The 19,326-nt window shown below is 42.5% G+C and overlaps 1 protein-coding gene across 1 annotated transcript in view; it reads left to right on the top strand.

Annotated features, from left to right (window-relative positions):
* Positions 1 to 378: 378 nt before the first annotated feature.
* The window catches only part of REEP5 (receptor accessory protein 5), a 46,653-nt gene continuing 27,705 nt past the window's right edge, over positions 379 to 19,326 (top strand). The window contains exons 1-2 of the mRNA XM_023197779.2: positions 379 to 811; positions 1,592 to 1,685. Coding sequence (XP_023053547.1) covers positions 409 to 811; positions 1,592 to 1,685 — 497 coding nt within the window. The 5' untranslated portion in view covers positions 379 to 408. The remainder of the gene's footprint in view (positions 812 to 1,591; positions 1,686 to 19,326) is intronic.

Genomic DNA, 19,326 nt, shown 5'->3' on the forward strand with positions numbered 1-19,326 from the left:
GGCTCCACAGAGAGAATCTGGACACTTGCCACGGTAACAGACAACAAGCCAACGCGAGCCCACCATGAAAAGATTTAATGCAGTGCTTTCTTGGAAAAGGTGTACCCCAGGGAGGATGTGTTGGATTTCTTCAAGGGTCTTTACAAGGCAACGATTGTCTGTAGGTGAGAAAAACTGACAAGCTAAGGCAAAGAGAGAGAAAGCAGGCCTGCATCCAAAGAATTCTTTCAGGATGCTCAAACATTTCAATTTTTTAGGTCAAAAATGCCTTAGCAGGTTTAGCACAGCAATGTAGGCGCCAAACTCGTCTCACTAAATTGCAGGCGGGAGCAACAAGGACGCCTGCCTCCTTTCCGCCTGCTTTCTGCAACAGTCCGATTTGAGAAGGGGACCCACAGGAGATACAAAATGCACGCCTCCACGCCACATCCTTTTCACCCCGCAATGGGTTGTCAACAGCCAGGCCACCTCGCAGCGCCCGCGGAGGTGCAGGCCCGCCCCCGCCAGGGTGTGGCGCTGTTCCCCGGGAGCGGGGCAGGGAGGAGGGGCGCGCGGCGGCCGGGCGGGGCGAGCGGAGGCGTGTGGACGACGCGTAGACTCGCCGCGGCCCCCGCCTGCCACTGCCCCGCCGCAGTCCCCGCTCCAGTCTACCCGGCACTAGGAACAGCCCCGGGCGGCGCGACGGTCCCCGCCATGTCTGCGGCCATGAGGGAGAGGTTCGACCGGTTCCTGCACGAGAAGAACTGCATGACTGACCTTCTGGCCAAGCTCGAGGCCAAGACCGGCGTGAACCGGAGCTTCATTGCGCTCGGTGGGTGGCCGGGGGTCGCCGCCGCTGCCCCTGCTGCTGGGGAAGGAAGCAGGGAGAGGACTCGGGAGAGGTGGAGTTGGAGACAGATGGGACAAGCAGCATCCTCGGGGGTCAGGCTGGCCTCCCGGGCAGCGCGGACATCGGAGGACCCCGCTGGGGTGTCCGGGCTAAGGGTCGCGGGGCCGGAGGGCAGCGGCGGCGCCAGGCGCTGGCAGCTGGAAGGGCGGGCGCTGACGTGTCCGCCCCGCGGCCCGGGGCCCTATTCCTGCGGTCCTACGCGGTGGGCGCGGACGGGGGGTCCCTGCGGGCAGGCGCGGTGACCGAGGCACCCGGTCCTCCCCGACCCTCCGTGGAGCTCCGCCCGGGGAGGGCGCCCCCTCGGGTGGGCGGGGGCTGCTGCTGCGGCGGGTGCGGGAGTCCGGGCCTCTCGGGACGCTCCCCGCCCAGCGCAGCTTCCCTGGCTGGAGCGCTGCCCGGCGGGCCCTGCACGAGAGCGGACGTGGGTGCTCCGAACCGTCCCGGCCGCCGGGGGTTGCTTTGGGGCCCCCTGCGAGAGGTAGGAGAGGCACAACGGTGGTGGCTGCCTGGTATCCCCAGACTTCAAGGCAGGGCCCCGCGGACGCGTAGGCCCAGCTTTCGTGTGGTTTGTTTTTCTCTCTCCTTTATTGGAGTTGGGAGGAAAACGCCTAGAACAGGCCCAGCCTCCCGGTGTGGGCGGCGGCTGTCCCGCGTGAACGCTTCTCGTGCTGCCCGACTCACTGCTCTCCTTGTGGTCCCCAGGTGTCATCGGACTGGTGGCCTTGTACCTGGTGTTCGGTTATGGGGCCTCTCTCCTCTGCAACCTGATAGGATTTGGCTACCCAGCCTACATCTCGTGAGTGACACGCCCTGCAGCCGTCCCCTTCCCTTCCTCCCTTTCCCCCCCCAGGGCTGCTGCGGTGGCCTGCACATCCGCATTTCCCCGGAGAAAAGTGAAAGCTCGGCGGGGGGGGGGGATGGAGTGGGACGTAAGGTTGGGGATAGTATTCACCATTTTGGAATCTTAACTTAATCCCTGTCTCTTGAGGATTGGCGTAAAGGTATTTCATTAGATTATCCTGGTGACCAGTGTCTCCTCTCTTCGGCACACCAACAGGAAAGCGCTACCACTATGTCGTTCTGCCTTTACTTCGGGAGGGTCTCAGAAAGTACAGGGCTTTGTGTCTAGTAATTATTTTAATGGGTATTTCACCATATATTTATGCACCTAGAGAGTAAAACCCCAACAATTAGGTCTTCCTTAATTCATAATTATGTTAATTCAGATAGTGGGGAGAATTTTGTCTTTTTTTATTTTTCATTTTGAAAAAGCCACATATGACAGGCAAACTTGGGAAATACCCTCGTATAAAAACAAAAACCTTTAAAAATGCTCCATAATATAGCTCCTTGGTTATATAAGTGATTCATTTATATAATTGAGCTAATTAAAAATGAATTTTTATGATTAGGATCTGAATTTATTACCAAAGTTGTTTTTATTCTACAGTGTGTGTGTGTTTTTTTAATTCTACAATTTTATTTTTTCCATTCGTTCAGGTAGGAACTATTCCTCTCCAGAAATGAATTTTGTTTTGCTCTACAGTTCTTCCCAAGAAAGCCAGTGGTTTTTACCATCATTAAATTGGTCTCTGCTACTTTCTTCAACCAAGGGATAAAAACAAAGGAAGAAAAAATTTTCAACTAGAAGGCTAAGACACAGATAACACATTATTATAGCTTGTGTCTGTCACTGGTTATGCTAGAATTTAGCCTATGACTATAAGGGAAGAAACATGTTTTAGAAGTTAGTTCTAATTTGAACAATTAAATTGCAGTTACTTAGTAGTTGTTACTGTGTTAGTCTGATTCAGACACTTAGTCATACTCCAGAAAGTCTAGCTACATATAGCCCTGAGGCCTACCCCAGGCTCTGCTTTATGGAGGAGACTCAAGGAAAAACGGGATCGTGTGCACAGAATGAAGCATACAGACCCCCATTAGCAAATATTCAGGTGGTCAGTGTTACATTAGTCTAATCAAGTCTGTTCATTGCTTAACCAATATGATTGTATAATTGTCCAAAAGAAAGAAAAAAAGTCTTTGAAAATGGTGGTCTTTAGTAGCATCAAAATCCATGTTGCTTATAATGTGACCTATGATTATTTTCTTAGTCTGCTTGGGCTGCTATAACAAAATACCTTAGACTGGGTCATTTATAAACAACAGAAATTTATTGCTCCCAGTTCTGGAGGCTGGGAAATCTAAGACCAAGTTACCAGCAGATTTGATGTTGGGTGAGGGCTTGCTCCCTGCTTCAAAGATGGCATCATCTTACTGCTTCCTCACATGGTGGAAGGGGCCACCTGGCTCCTTCAAGCCTCTTTTATAAGGTCACTAATCCTATTCATGAGGGCAGAACTCTCATGTCTTTTTCCTATTTTTTTTTTTTTTTCTTTTGAGACAGAGTCTCGCTCTATATTGCCCAGGCTGGAGTGCAGTGTCGCAATCTCAGTTCACTGCAACCCCCATCCCCCACAGCCCCCACCACCGCCCCTCCCTGCTCCGAGTTCAAGCAATTCTCCTGCCTCAGCCTCCCTAGTAGCTGGGATTACGGGGGTGTACTACCACACCCAGGTAATTTTTGTATTTTTAGTAGAGATGGGGTTTTGCCGTGTTGGCCAGGCTGATCTTGAACTCCTGACCTCAAGTGATCCGCCCAGCTCAGCCTCCCAAAGTACTGGGATTGCAGGCGTGAGCCACCGCACCCAGTCAAGCCCTCATGTCTTAATTGCCTCTTAAAGGCCCCACTATTTAATACTAATACATTGGGTATTAGGTCCCACCCTATGGATGTTGGGGGAACACAACATTCAGACCATAGCAGTCACTTTGGTTTTAACTGTTCTCCATACCTCTTGTAACTCTTATGCTCCCTAGCGAGAGTTATTTTTTAAAATACAAGTTTAGCAAAAATCAAATGCCAATCACATGTGTGGCACTGTGGTAGCACTTTGGATATGGCAAGAAATGAGGTAGTTATGCTCTCTGTCCTTGTTGAATGAGCAGTTTACCCAGGCAAGAAATAGGCAAATTAGTGACTGTGTGGTAAGCCCTCTAAAGTAAATAAACAGCTCTGGTAGAGAATAACAGGAAAGACCCTCTTTAGCTATTTATCTGAGATACTGTCTGAGTTAAGACCTGAGGAATGAGAAAGGGCCAGCTAAGAACAGAGCCAGGCAGACGGAGAAGAGTGTGTCAGGCTGAGGCAGCACACAGCTTAGATCTGTGTGAGCAAAGAGTGGTGGGGGAGGCACCAGAGAGGTGCCGGTGCCAGCAGGCAGGGTCAGTGGTGGAAATGTGCATTTCATTACAGACGGTTGTAGGGAGTTTGCATTTTTTGATTGCCTTGGATGGGCTTTAAATAGGGGGTGACACGATACGATTTATGTTTTAAGGTCACTTTGGTTACTGTGACCTCTGTAAGGAGTTCATGATCTTGCCAAACTATTGCCAGAAATTTATTTCCTTCCTTTCTCACCTTTTAGCTTTTCTCTTGCTGTTTTCTCTCCTTGGGCCATCACAGGAAGGGGAGTAGTGTCAGTATTGGGTCAAGAGACTGCAGGATGCAAAGATGAAATTGGGAGAAGCTCACTTGACTTTCTAGCTTTTCTTATGGCTCAGTCCCTTTGGAAGTCTGTGAGTGAAGCTCAGGTGCACCTGGCTCCTGGTCAGGGTCTGCTGCATGTTGGAGCATGTAGATGGTTGAAGACTTGGCCAGTGCTCACTGGGGAGCAACCAGGACCTTATTGTATACCCCTCTTCCTACTGGTTGTTCTTTCCATGTGCATAATTTCCCTTTGAGCTCTTTGAGAACAGGGCCTTTCATCTCTGACTTCTAGTTTCCAGAATTTTTGGCCATCCTATATAGGCAATTCAGAATCTAATTCCAGCCTTCCTTTCATCAAGAACTGTTGACATAATTACCTTAATCTCCTTACTTCCCTCTTTTACTGATAACAGGAGGCAGACTACTGGAAGTCTGTACTCTATAGACCTCCCACCATTGCTAAGATATAATTTAGATACTTATAAATTGTATAAACACTTTTAAAGTATGCAGTTCAGTGGGCTAGTATGTTCACAGAGTTGTGTAACCATCACCACTGTCTAATTCCAAAACATTTTTATCACCCCAAAGGGAAACCATTACCAATCACTCCCTATTCCTCCTACCCAGCTCCTGGAAACCACTACTCTGCATTCTGTTTCTATGAGTTTGCCTATTCTGAGCATTTCATGTAGATGGAATCATACAATCTATGGCCTTTAATGTCTGTTGCAGCCCTGCTTTTAATGGGATTGCACAAATAAGAGCCCTCTGGAGGGTGTATGCTGTGCTGCACCCTCATATTGAATAAGTCCTCCTGGTATAGTCCCTCCACTGTGGGCGCTAGTGAGCCAGGGCCCTAGTCCTGTACTTGCTCCTTTGTACAAATGGAATTGTGAGGCAAACTCTAATGACTTTATCTTCTATTTAAGGAAAGGGGAAGGTTTGCTTTCTGTCCTACCCAGCAACCTTTTTGTTTAAAATTCTATAAAAATGTCTATTACTTTTCCTTTTTTTATTTAATATTTTCCTTAAGATTCAGGCTGCCACCTTCCCGGGACTATCAGAGTTGGGCCTTAAAGATCAAACAGGTAGTCCAGTTCCTTTAGTTTTAAAATGACAATTCAGGGACAGAGAAAGGTGGAGTGTGTTTCCCAAGGTCACACAGAGGCCAGGCTTGTTCTGGAATCCTGTTACTACACAGGAATGTAAAGCACATTCAGGCATATTTTAGTGCCAATGTTAGAAAGATTAAATATGTTTAGGGGCTGGGCATGATGGCCCACATCTGTAATCTCAGCACTTTGGGGTACTGAGGCAGAGGGATTGCTTGAGGCCAGGAGTTCAAGACGAGAGTCCGGCACTATATATTTAAGCTTTAACAACACTTTCGAAATCTCATACCCAATTCAGTGATGTGTCATTTTAGTTTCTGTGTGTCCTCACCAGCCCATTTTAAACTTGCTGCTGGTGTAAAGAGTTATATTGCATTTAGCTCTTTGCATGGCTCCTGAAGTCTGTGTAGTATTTTATTTAACAGATACGTACATATCTCTGTCTAAGTGCTTTGCAAATATAGCTCATTTAATCCTCAGAACAACCCTATTGTGTAAGTGCTATGATTATTCCCATTTTTACAGATGAGGAAACACAGAAAGAGAATTTGAATAACTTGATCAAGGTCTCACAACTAGCAGGTGATGAAACTGGTATTTAAATCCAAAGAATCTGGCTCCAAAGTTCATGCTTTTAATGACTATGTTATACTACCTCCCTTGTGGCTCTTTGAATGTCCCACAAACACAACATAACCTTGTGTAGAGATGAAAATTGAAAAATGTAGGCTTTTTAAAAAAATCAGTTGACCCAGTCAGTACATTACCTTTCTGCAGTGTATTTTTCCTCTCTCAAATAAGGTACTGCCATCCCAAATCATCTATCTGCACACATAGGCATTGACTGTGTTTTGTAGACATTAGTTAGAATATGTTACTAACAATTTCTTTTTCTTATTATCTGTTACGTAGCTTTGACTTATGACAGCAGAGGCTTGCTCTGTTTTACTAGCACAAGGCCACCTGAAAATGGCACATTGAACTGGATTTCCCATCCCATCCCCACTGGAATGCAGCGTTGCCTTTAGTTCTGTTTCAAGAGATAATGTATCTCAAGGGGAGATGTTTGGGGATGACCCCTATTGAGGTCAGATCAGAAAGGGATGGCGAGAAAGTAAATTTGAAGGAAAAAAACAATGAAAATATCTACAAGAGTTGTAACACAGTTAACCACAAGTAAAAGCAACAGCATCCTCTTAGCTAAATGATGCTCAGCACACAAAGGGAGGACACATTCTGGGGAATAGAGGTTAAAAAGAGTTGCAGTCTATTTGCTTGAGGTGTGCAGTGACAGACTCCTAAAGAGGTTTATTACCCAGAGGAGACTTTGAGAAAGTTACCGTGGTGTGAATGACAGTTGTGAATAGACACTGTTTTGCAGCCAGTCATTGGAAGCAGAGCTGTTTCCTTAACAGTACTGGAGGATGTGCATTTGTAGTTCTCTTCTTAGACTCATTAGTAGGGGGTGTATTTGTTTTCTGGTGGGTTTTTTTTTTTTTTTTTAATTTGTAATTATGTTTTGTTCTTCTTTACTCATGAGAACTTCAGAGCAGGTGTATTTCCTATTAAGCTGCCTATGTTCCCATTACACTAGCTTTTCTCTCTGGATCTATATATGCTTAGTTAAAGCGTTGAAGAGCAGAGCAATGCATGCCTGCGCTTTGCCTTCTGGGATAGTATGAAGCCCAAGCTAATGTGGCCTTCTGGCCAATGTGCACTTGGATAAAAAATATAACTGGCATTCTGCAAATTGTGCCTTAAGCAATTTACTTAAACATTTAAATCTTTGATTTACTTAATTTAAATCTGGAATCTTAAGCATTTAAACATTTAACCTTCATCAACTTTTTTACTGTCCTTGTTTCACTTAACGTTACTGCTAAGTGTGCTGAACTCTTTTAAGATGAAAGTGTTGTGGAGAAATGAAAAAGTAATAAAAATATCCTTATAACAACTTGTGACTGTTTTGTAGAATAATGACAGCCAGCGTTTCAGTTAAGGTTCACCCCTTGCCTGTGTCATAAAGAAAATAAAGTTTTGAAAAGCAAATAAGATGAATGATTTAAATTATTTATGCATGATCAGAGTTTCTGGGCTCTAAAGCAGTTGTGGAGGAGGCTGTCACTTCTAATACTCTGCTCTGGAACGTTCCTTATGAACTTTTTTTTTCTCTTTATGAAGGCCCTGGAGATTTAGTCTATTTGTCCTTCTTTCTGTCATAGCCTCCCTCATCTACTTCTGACCTGGACTTCTCTTTTTCAGGACTGACTTTGAATGAGGACTCAGTTTTCAGCTTAATTTTTTCACATGGCATTTAAAACAAGTATAAATACAAATGTAACATGTTAAGTTATTTAGTGGTGATTCATAACATTAAAAATTAATTTTGGGGAAATATGAATTAATATGGCAGAAGCTTTAAAACAATTTCAAAATTGTGAATGAAATTACTTTTTGTAGCAGCTGAAATATAAGTGGGGGCTGTAGAAACGTACCCTGACTTCATTCTGTCACTTGCACACTTTTCCTGATGCCAGGGAGTAGAGCTTATCAGTCACTCTGAGTCATGTGGCTGCTATATATATCCTGCAGCCTCTGATAGACCGGGTGGTCTAGTTAAGGGATCACTTACATGTCTAGACTGCTGTCCACATCTAAGGTGGCCCTCCTTTACCTAGGAAAAGGCAGCTTAGGTTGTTCCCCATCTACGTTGTGAGGGTACTTGAGATTAAGTTAAACTTTATGATACTGATCTGACACAGATACTTCAAAAACCACTAGTTTTATTGACAGAGGGTTGTCCCAGTAGGATTTGCATCTGCTCTTTCATTACTCCTGGCATTAATCTTTTTTACCATCAATCATTCAAACAGTATTTTTGGGGGGGCAGGTGGGGAGGCTGAGATGGGTGGATTGCTTGAGTTTGAGACCAGCCTGGGCAACATGGCAAAACCCCATCTCTACAAAAAATACAAGAAATTAGTACACGCCTGTAGTCCCAGCTACTCGAGAAGTTGAAGTGGGGGAATCACCTCAGCTTGAGAAAGTCAAGGCTGCAGTGAGCTGTGTTCATGCCATTGCACTCAGCCTGGGTGACAGAGTGAGACCCTGTCTCAAACACACATACACACACATTTGGGAGGCTGAGGCAGGAGAATCGCTTGAACCCAGGAGGTGGAGGTTGCAGTGAGCTAAGATTGTGACACTGCACTCCAGCCTGGTTTTTTTTGGTGTTTTTTTGAGACAGGTCTCAGTCTGTCACCCAGGCAGAGTGCAGTGGCATGAACACAGCTCACTGCAGCCTTGACTTTCTCAAGCTTAGGTGGTTTTCCCACTTCAGCTTCTCAAGTAGCTGGCACTACAGACATGTACTAGCTTTTTGTATTTTTTCTAGAGATGGGGTTTTGCCATGTTGCCCAGGCTTCTCTCAAACTCCTGGGTATGCATGTGCACGTGCGCACGCACGCATACACACACACACACACGGTTTTTTTTTAAAAATCAAAGAGTTGTTTGCATTCAGTTTTGAGTTATAAAATGTTAGCTAAAAGGGGTCTTAGAAACTAAGCTGCGAGGGTGATAGCCACCTTTAACAGCTGTAGAAATCAAGGCCACAAACTAAAGTTAATTGACATAAGTCACAGGTGTGTTGGGACCAATTCAGTCTTAAGCATAAGGATGTCTGACTCCCCAGCCTGTGTCCTGTCAACATTCCATGTTGTTATATTTGACTGTGACCAACTCTTCCATTTTGCATTTAAAAACAAAATGGTGGACAGTGGTAAATGAGATCACTGTAATTAAACACCAAAAGATTTGACCACTGACTGCATTTTTTTCTTTAGACTTCATTATAGGTATTCTATTGACTCATCTTAATGTTTTTTTTTTTTTTTGCCAGGGTCATACTCTGTCACCCGGGCTGCAGTGCAGTGGTGTAATCATGACTTACTGCAGCCTTGACATCCCAGGCTCTAGCTTTCCTCACTCCACAGCCTCTGTAGTCTTTTTTTTTTTTTTTCTTTCTTTTTTTTTTTTGGAGTTTCCTTCTTGCCCAGGCTGGAGTGCACTGGCGCAATCTCAACTTACTGCAACTTCCGCCTCCCAGGTTCAAGCGATTCTTCTGCCTCAGCCTCCCAAGTAGTTGGGATTACAGGCCTCTGCCACCAATTTTTGTATTTTTTAGTAGAGATGGGGTTTCACCATGTTGGCCAGGCTGGTCTTGAACTCCTGACCTCAGATGATCCACCCGCCTTGACCTCCCAAAGTGTTGGGATTACCGGCATGAGCCACTGCGCCCAGTCAGTCTTTCATTAGTCTTTCTCGTTCTGTTTGTTGATTGTCTTTCTTGCTTTAAAAGCACATATACTCTGCAGTGAAAAAGATATGTAACTTTCTGATCACACATAGTTTCCTACCTTCTTTTTTTCTATGAAGGAGAAAAATCTTTTCCTTATTGGCATGGAAACAAACTAGTGTTTATGTCTTAAAATGTCTGATTCTTTTTTCTTTCTTATTTGAGGTACTGATAATAGGAAAACCATTTTGAATTATTAGGAATTCCTACATCATACTCTCTGATAAATATAGCCAAAAGCAATCCCATGCATGGTGGGCATGGAGGATGGTCAAGTTACGTGTCTGCTATAACAAAAAGGATTGTAAACATTATCGTCCATGTTCTTCATATTCAGTTTTCAAAGAACCTATCTTAACCTCTGGAATATTTACTGTTAAACATAAGTTACCACATTAGAAATAAAATATAAAGCAGATGTATCAGAAGATGATTCCTTTTTGTTCTTTACCAATAGGACATCTTAAAGCTTTTTATCCATATATGTGGATAAAATTAAAATATATATGATATAAATGGATATATAGATATATTTTAATGAACTGCTGTTTTTTCACGCTGTCAGTCTCTGGTAAATAGTTGATATTGGCACAACTGGTTTGAATAATAAAGCCAGTGCTGTGAAGACATACTATTACTTAATTTTATGTCATTTGGCTAGTTTGAACTGTAGCAACTGAGTTACTCATGAACCATGCAAGCACACATAGTATGTGCCTATGTGTCTTAGTTGGGAGTAGCCAGAAGCATGTATATATGGAGCTGAGTATTACCTCTTGAGCAAACAGCTTAACTTTTATAAAATTCAGTTTTCTCATATGTGAAAGGTGGGGATAGGGTTGGGGGGAGTTGGGATAATATATGTCAAATGTTTAGGACAAATCAGGCATTCTGTAAGTGCTCAATTAAGGGCAGTTAGTTTCATTAACATATAAAGAGGAAAACTGACTTAATCAAAGTCATAGTTCTTTAACTTTGTGTCATTAAGCTTTTAATTGATTTAAGGAAAAACCTTCCAAAGAGTATTTTCTTTCATTTATTTTTTCACTTTCATTTTTTGTTCCTTGACTTATTATTTTTTTCCTGTACTTAAATCAGCTGAAGGCATCATTATTCAAAGAATAAAACACAATAAAGTTTTGTCCTTCCAAATTAAAAATATTGATATGGTTAGTGGTTTTCTTCTGTATTGGTACAATGGTATATATGTTCCTAAGCATTGAGTACAATTTGGACTAACAATTTTTTAATATTAAATCTTATGCATAAGAAATAGGAACGTGATCCTAAAAGCAAGAACTCAAAACAGAAATATAAAAAAGTTGTACAGTTCACATATAAAAAAGCATTTTATCTATTTTGCATAGTAAGAACAAAATAGATCTGAATTAAGAACATGTAAAAGTGGATATTTTTCCAGATGGATTCATTGTGTCTGAAATAATTTGAAAAATAGGATGGAAAGTTGTCTATTTTCTGCCTCCCTCCAAGTAAGCATTAGCTGTAAGTATTTTGAAATATTAATTGATAGATGAAACCTCAGCAAAAGAAGAAGAGCACATTTTGACCAATACTGAGATAATTAACTTAAGCTTGGCTTAGAAAGCTTTCAGTGATTCTATACCTTTTATGTCAGTTCAGTGAGCCGCAGCCATTTACAGTGGCCTAAACATAATGACCTTGAATTACCTCATGTAAGAAGTCTGGAGGTTGAAATTTCAATGCGCTGCAGCAGAAATCCATGCTCTTTTTCCAGCGACCTTGGTGTATAATCTTCCTTGCCCATGCCTGTTTCCTCAATATATAGCAAGATTGTTGCTATATAGTGCTAAGGCTTTCAAGAGCAGAAAGCTGGAAGACCTTTTATTTGTGAGCCTCTTATTTTATCAGCGGAGGAAAATTTTGTCCCAAAGCCTTCTCCTGTATTTCTTTTTCTGTTTCATTGGTCAGAACTGTGTCACATAGATACCCTTAACTCCAAGGGGACTAAGAAAGTTAGTATCTAGCAAAAAGCAATAGGATTACCATGGTGGATTTGTACTAACTTTGATTTATCCCCTAGTTCTGGGGGAGGAGCCTAGCTTCCCTAAGTCAAGGCAGATCTGCCAGGTACATGTACATAAAATCAGGGCTCTGTGGGTGAGTAGGAAGAGGAAGGACTGGCTAATTGATAGGCAGGGAACAGTGTCTGCTATTTCCTTGAGCAATGGTAGTGACCGGTTGCTATAATAGGATTTTTGAAGCAGCAGTGTTACTGTGACAATCTGATGATGCTGGTGACCATCATTCAGCAGTGAATACTTAACTGCCAGGCAGTGTACAATGGAGAGATTGAGCAGCAGATACAAATTTGGAAGTTATTAGCATATATATGGTATCTAGATTTATGGGGACAGATACTCTCTCCAGATCAAAACAACCAAAATGGCATGATGGTAATAAAATAGCTTTAAAAATCTGGTGTTATAGAATGCCTAGGTGGTAAGTGGAGGTTTTTTTTTTTCCTCTTTTTAAATGAATTTTATTTTTTAGAGCAGTTTTAGGTTTACATTGAAATTGAGCAGAAGATACAAAGATTTCCCATGTAGCCACTACACCTACACATACACAGCCTCCTCTATCATCAGCATCCTCTACCAGAGGGCTATGTTTTTGTCTTTGTTTATTTGAGATGGAGTCTTGTTCTGTCTCCTAGGCTGGAGTGCAGTGGTGCGATCTCCGCTCACTGCAACCTCCACCTCCCGGGTTCAAGCAATTCTCCTGCCTCAGCCTCCTAAGTAGCTGGGACTACAGGTGTGCACCACTATGCCTGGCTAATTTTTGTATTTTTAGTAGAGGGGGGTTTCACCATATTGGCCAGTCTGGTCTTGAACTCCTGACCTCAAGCGATCCACCCACCTTGGCCTACCAAAGTGGGATTGGGTTGGGATTATAGGCATGAGCCATTATGCCTTGGCTGGGATTACAGGCGTGAGCCATCATGCCTGGTTAGAGTGGTGGTTTTTATAATTGGTGAACATCCGTTGACACATCATTGTCACTAAAGTCCTTAGAGGATGTACAGTTTACTTGTGTCATGGGTCAGGGAATATCTTAGGTTTTCTGAATGATGACACTTAATTTGGGAAGGAGAGAATACTGGTAACCAGCCCAGAATCATCTCTGCTCAACCCTGTTTTCTTCACATCTTAATGCTATTCTTTGGCCATCCTTGGTTCTTGCCTTTGCTTTCAGAAAATAGCAGCCAAGGTGTGAACAAGTAGATGGGCCAGCAAGGGTAGAGTGAACTGGTACCAGTTACTGGGGCCCAGTGGACTGGATGAGGGATGGCCAGTGAGTTGTGTTCATATATGTACCAGTCCAATGCCAATGTAAAGAATTTCTGCCATTCTACCATTGCAGAGTGGGCCTGAAAAATGTTTTCAGCCATATTCAAATTTCTTCCCACTACCTGCAAACATGAATTTGGGGATTTCAGCTAACTTCTTACTACCTGTAGCATATGGGATTTGCAGTAGGGTATAATTAAAATTGATGGGTAACTAATCTCCTTTTAGCCTTATTAACAATATAAACCCTCTAACAGCTACTTAGCCAAAGAAACTAGAGTCTTCTTATCTCTCTCTTTTCTTTTTAATCTCTTATCTCCCTGTAATCCCAGCACTTTGGGAGGCTGAGGTGGGCGGATCACGAGGTCAGGAGATCGAGACCATCCTGGCTAACACGGTGAAACCCCCTCTCTACTAAAAAATACAAAAAATTAGCTGGGACTGGTGGCAGGCGCCTGTTGTCCCAGCTACTTGGGAGGCTGAGGCAGGAGAATAGCATGAACCCAGGAGGCAGAGCCTGCAGTGAGTCGAGATTGCACCACTGCACTCCAGCCTGGGCAACAGAGTGAGACTGTCTAAAAAAAAAAAAATTAGCTGTTTTCTCAAAGATAAATTAAATGAATATATCTGGTGTTCACTTTAGTGCTTATTTTTAACAAAGCCTTACAGAGAGAACTAGTCTCATAGGAGAAAATCATTATAGAAAGTCTGATGCTCAGCCGGGTGTGGTGGCTCACGCTTACAATCTTAGCATTTTGGGAGGCCAAGGTGGGTGGATCACCTGAGGTCAGGAGTTCGAGACCAACCTGGCCAATATGGTGAAACCCGGTCTCTACTGAAAATACAAAAAAATTAACTGGGCGTGGTGGCAGGTGCCTGTAATCCCAGCTACTCAGGAGGCTGAGGCAGGACAACTGCTTGAACCGGGGAGGCCAAGGTTGCAGTGAGCTGAGATCGTGCCACTGCACTCCAGCCTGGGCCACAAGAGCGAGACTCCATCAAAACACAACAAAACAAAACAAAAAAAGTCAATGCTCATTCTTTTCCAAATGGAAATCTCCCCCGTCCCCTTCTTTTTTCCACCAATATTATTAGTACATACTCATTGCAAAGACTTTAAGTAAAAATCTGTTAATCAGGACTAACTTTACACAATTTGAAATGTATTGCATATCTTTCTGGATATCATTCTTGGTCTGTAAACATACAAAAATATATCTTTTTTTAAACAAAAAATTAGAATTCACTTTTTACACTCAACACTGTATCTTGGACATCTTTCCCTGTCAATACCCTTTCTAAAGGCTTCAGAATATTTCATTGTATGGATATGCCAGAATGTAAACCGTCTATTGCCCTTTACATACACATGCTCTGTAACCTTTTAGTTTAATAAGTTAAAATTCATTTGAATATACCTCCTTTCTCTTTAAATTTCATTTTATCTATATAAAATGTAGACTCTGAACTAGTTCATCTCTGAGATGTCTTCCAGCTCTACACATGGCGATTCCTAATTCTGCTCAATTAATTTTAGAGCTGCCAGCTGCTCCCACAGTTTTGCCAGCCATCCTCTGCACTGTAGTCGTGCCTCTGCTGCTCACCCAGCCCTGGCTTCTCTTGATATCTGCTTTGGGGAAGCAAAATGCTGCCCCAGAACATGGCTCAGGAGAGAGAATAAGGAAGCCACAACACCGGGCCTAGGTGGCCAGGCTTTAGAACAGTGGTGAGGATATGACAGTAAGGTGTGCAGAGAGCAGTAAGACTGTGTCTGTCCACAGAAGCTGTATGTGGGTGTATCTTCTGGGAGTTAGTTCTGAGCCCAGGATCAGTGTGACTGCCAGAGGATGAGGCAGTACTAGAGAGAGAGGAGGAGCCTGTAAAACAGTGGACCAGGCCTGTGGAGAGAGTGGTAGGAATTGTTGCCTGTTGCCATGGGGTCATTCCAGAACCCCTCTAGGGGTTAGCTAGAGGTGAAAGGAACTGTGCAGGCTGAAGTTCCAGCTAGACAGATACAGGGCTTTTAGATGCAGTTCTTGAAATCTTAGTGAACAGTTTTATTTCAGTGTTATTATCTTGAATCCTTTTACAGATTTCAGAATATTCAGATGAGGGTTCTAGATCATATTAGAGTTGACTTATTCTAATTTTAGTAGAGACATTATTCAGTTTGCCTTCTATGTCCAACTTTTCTTCTCTTTTGGCCTCTCACTCATTACTGGACAACCTGCCCTCTAGCTACAGCTGATTATACCCAAACTGGCCACTTGGATTTCCTTTCTTAGAACAAGTAGGGCAGGTGCTGTGAAGACTGGAACTTTGAGCTGGTTTCCAAACACAGTTCTGCATTACGATCACCTGCACAGCCTTGTAAGAGCAGCTGAATCACTAGGTCTGAAGAAGGACCCAGGCATGTATATTTTTAATAAGTTCTGTAGATAGATGTGGATGATCATCTAAGTTTGGGGACCAGTGGACTAGGACACCAACTCAAAACACTATCCTGTTCACTTTTGATAGTTCCCCATCGCAAACCTAGGTGAGTAGGGTGGACGGTAGAATGGACCTCCAGGGATCTGGATATTGAGACTATGACCATTCCTCCTTTCTTCCTGCTCTGTGACCAATTTAACCTTTCTCTGGGGTCCCCTCCAAAAGTAAGATTATGAACTCCTATTGTATGTATATTAATTCAATAAATACTAAATGCCTACTTTGTACCAGACATTTTGCTAAGCGCTATCCATCTTGCCACTGAATTGTTCTCTTAGTTAGTAAGACAGCATAGGATAGTGAACAAAGCACAGGCTTTGGAGTTAGTTTTAGGTGTAAGACCAATCCTTGCTATTTGTAGCTAGGTGCCCTGCACGTATTATTTCTCTTCACTAAGCCTCGGTTTCTTCCGCTCAAATACAGGAACAATACCTATCCTACATGGCTATTATGAAGGTTAAATTCAATAATTATTAGGTTTCTACCCCTCCATTCTATGGCTTGGCCATTTTGGCTAGACTACAAGGGATCTAATAGCATAGACCATATCTTATGGTTTCATGAATCCTCTATGTTGCCTAAATTGCTACCTCTTGATTCTGCTATACCAAGTTGGAATATGATTCATATTTGTACAAGGCAGTAGAGTGTTTTGTTGGAGAATCACTTTTGTCTACTGAACTTGGACAAGGAAGTCTATTCAGAAGGTATATAAGTAGCCTGGGCATGGTGGCTCATGCCTGTAATCCTAGTACTTTGGGAGGCTGAGGCAGGAGGATCACTTGAGCCCATGAGTTTGAGACCAGCCTGGGGAACAAGGCAAAACCCTGTCTCTATAAAAAAGTACAAAAGTTAGCCAGGCATGATGGTGTGCACCTGTAGTCCCAGCTACTGGAGAGGCTGAGGTGGGAGGATCACTTGAGTCCAGGAGGTTGAGGCCACAGTGAGCTGTGATCATGCCACTACACTCCAGCCTGCATGACACAGCAAGACCCTGTCTCAATCAATCAATATTTTAAAGAAGAAGATATATAACTAGCATTCATAAAACCTCAGTGTTTTTTTTTGTTTTTGTTTTTTTGAGACCGAGTCTTGCTCTGTCGCCCAGGCTGGAGTGCAGTGGTGGAATCTCGGCTCACTGCAACCTCCACCTCCCAGATTCAAGCGAGTCTCTTGCCTCTGACTCCCAAGCAGCTGGGATTATAGGCATGTGCCACCACGCCTGGCTAATTTTTAGTAGAGATGGGGTTTCACCACGTTGGCCAGGCTGGTCTTGAACTCCTGACCTCAGGTGATCCGCCTACCTCGGCCTCCCAAAGTGCTGGTACTACAGGCTTGAGCCATCGTGCCCATCCAAAAACCTCAGTTTTAAGCTTTTTTCTTCTCTCACCATGATTGCATGGGGCACTTCACTTTTTTGAACCTCAGGTTCTTGAGTGAGCTTGACCATCTCTTCCCTTTTTTCTTGTTTTGAGTAGTTTGTGATTGTTGTGACACATAAAGACATTTTTAAAATTGAACACTGTGCTATTTTAAATTAAAACAATAATTAAATGCTTCAATAATATGAGAAGATCTATTTTTAAAATCTCTTTAGCTTAATAGACTCGGTGGTCTTTTCCTGGCTTCTTTCATATGACTTGGTTTTCTGCAAAGTTGGGATCAATGTATGTATTCAATTTGGAGTTCTTTTATTTCTACTTTTCAATGTTACTATATAGTATTTTACTATATTAATATGGGGACTTTAGAATTCATATTGTAGATACAAATTTAAAAAAAATTTTTTTCCTAAAAGAGCTGAACCGTTAGGCTTCCTGTTTTTCAGTCTGTGCAACTTGACTAACATTTGAAAACTAATGAAATAGAATGGAATTTAAAATATCAGAATGGTTTCAGGAAACATCTATTTCAGTTTATATTTTTATGTGAAGATGTGTGTTTACTGGATCATGATGTAAAATATATGCTTACCGAGAGTTGTGGCCAAAAGAATTTAAAAGCCACTGGATTAATAACGACAGTCCAATCACATTTTGAGGTTTTCACGTCATATTCTAGAAAAGACTGTTTAATTCCCGTGTATGTCCCGAGAGTTGCTTCTTCTGGAAGTACAGAGTTAGGTATTTTAGTTGTAGAATGCTTTGGTTCACAAAACTAAGATCTTAAGTGAAATGTAACTATGTATCTCCTCTGCCCAGAATGAAGTTATGGGAAACAAATTTTTATTTATACTAATAACTAAATAAATCCAATTAAATTTGGATAAGCCATACTATACCAAATGAAACACAGTGGGGGAAGAAATCTTACATATAAAGGATATACTGTGTTCTTTGGTTAACATGCTTGCCTACACTTTTCCTTTGGCCTTCTATTACATTAGCCAGCTTCTATCTGAAGGAAGCTAAAAAAAATGTAGACTTTGTGCATACATTACAAGCCATTTTTTAATAATCAGATCTCTTAAATTCATTTTATATGATTCTTTGAAAAATTTGAGGCTGGGTGTGGGAGCCACCAAACTGCACTTTGGGAGGCCAAGGCAGGAGGACTGCTTGAGTCCAGAAGTTCAAGACCAGCCTGGGCAACACAGTGAGACCTTGTCTCTACTAAAAATTTAGAAAGTAGCCATGTGTGGTGGTGTGCACCTGTAGTCCAAGCTGCTTGGGAAGTTGAAGTGAGGGGAATTACATAAGCCCAGAAGTTTGAGGTTGCAGTGAGCTATGATTGTGTAACTGCACTCCAGCCTGTGCAAAGAGACCCTGTCTCAAAAAAATCAAAATTTTGCCTAGTCTTGAAGTTCAAAGCAACATTCACCTTATTACTTGTGCCTCTCTATGTCTTCCTCATTAGTACTAATCTCATTGAGCTATATTTTTTCCCCTTTTGGTTATTTTCTAAAACTCACACACATAGCTGCTTCTAAGTAACTGTACAAGGGCTTTCTTAGTGAGTGGCTGAGCATGGTTTAGCAGCCTGTCTCTTTGGGGAGCTGATTTTATGGAGTAGCCAATGTATTTGTTTTTTGAAAATTTTTTATTTCAATAGGTTTTTGGGTAACAGGTGGCATTTGGTTACATGGATAAGTCTTTTAGTGTCAATTTCTGAGATTTCGGTGCACCCATCAACTGAGCAGGGTATACGGTACCCAATGTGTAGTCTTTTCTCCCTCACTGCCCCCACCCTTTCCCGTGAGTCCCCAAAGTCCATTGTATCATTCTTATGCCTTTGCATCCTCATAGCTTAGCTCCCTGCCAATGTATTTTCAGTAGTTAACCTGTTAAACAAGATTCAGAGTTCTTTTATTTTACTGTTTCAGTCCAGCTCAGTTACGATAAATACAGATCTGTTAGGATAAGAAATTGTGGAGCTTCAGGTTTAGAATAATGAGATTCCTAGGACTGAAGGAAATTTCTGTGATTTAGAAGAGAAAATTATTTTAAATTTATTTCCATCCATTTGCAGAATGAATTTTAAGCAATAGTTAGGGTTGGGAAAGTCCTGTTATTAACTGAGGAGAGGAGGAAAGTCCATAGCCTGTGGATCAGATAAAGACATTCTGAACTAAACAGACACCATGATGTTTGTTT

This window comes from Piliocolobus tephrosceles, chromosome 4, assembly GCF_002776525.5.
Source record: "Piliocolobus tephrosceles isolate RC106 chromosome 4, ASM277652v3, whole genome shotgun sequence".
Taxonomy (NCBI): Eukaryota; Metazoa; Chordata; class Mammalia; order Primates; family Cercopithecidae; genus Piliocolobus; species Piliocolobus tephrosceles.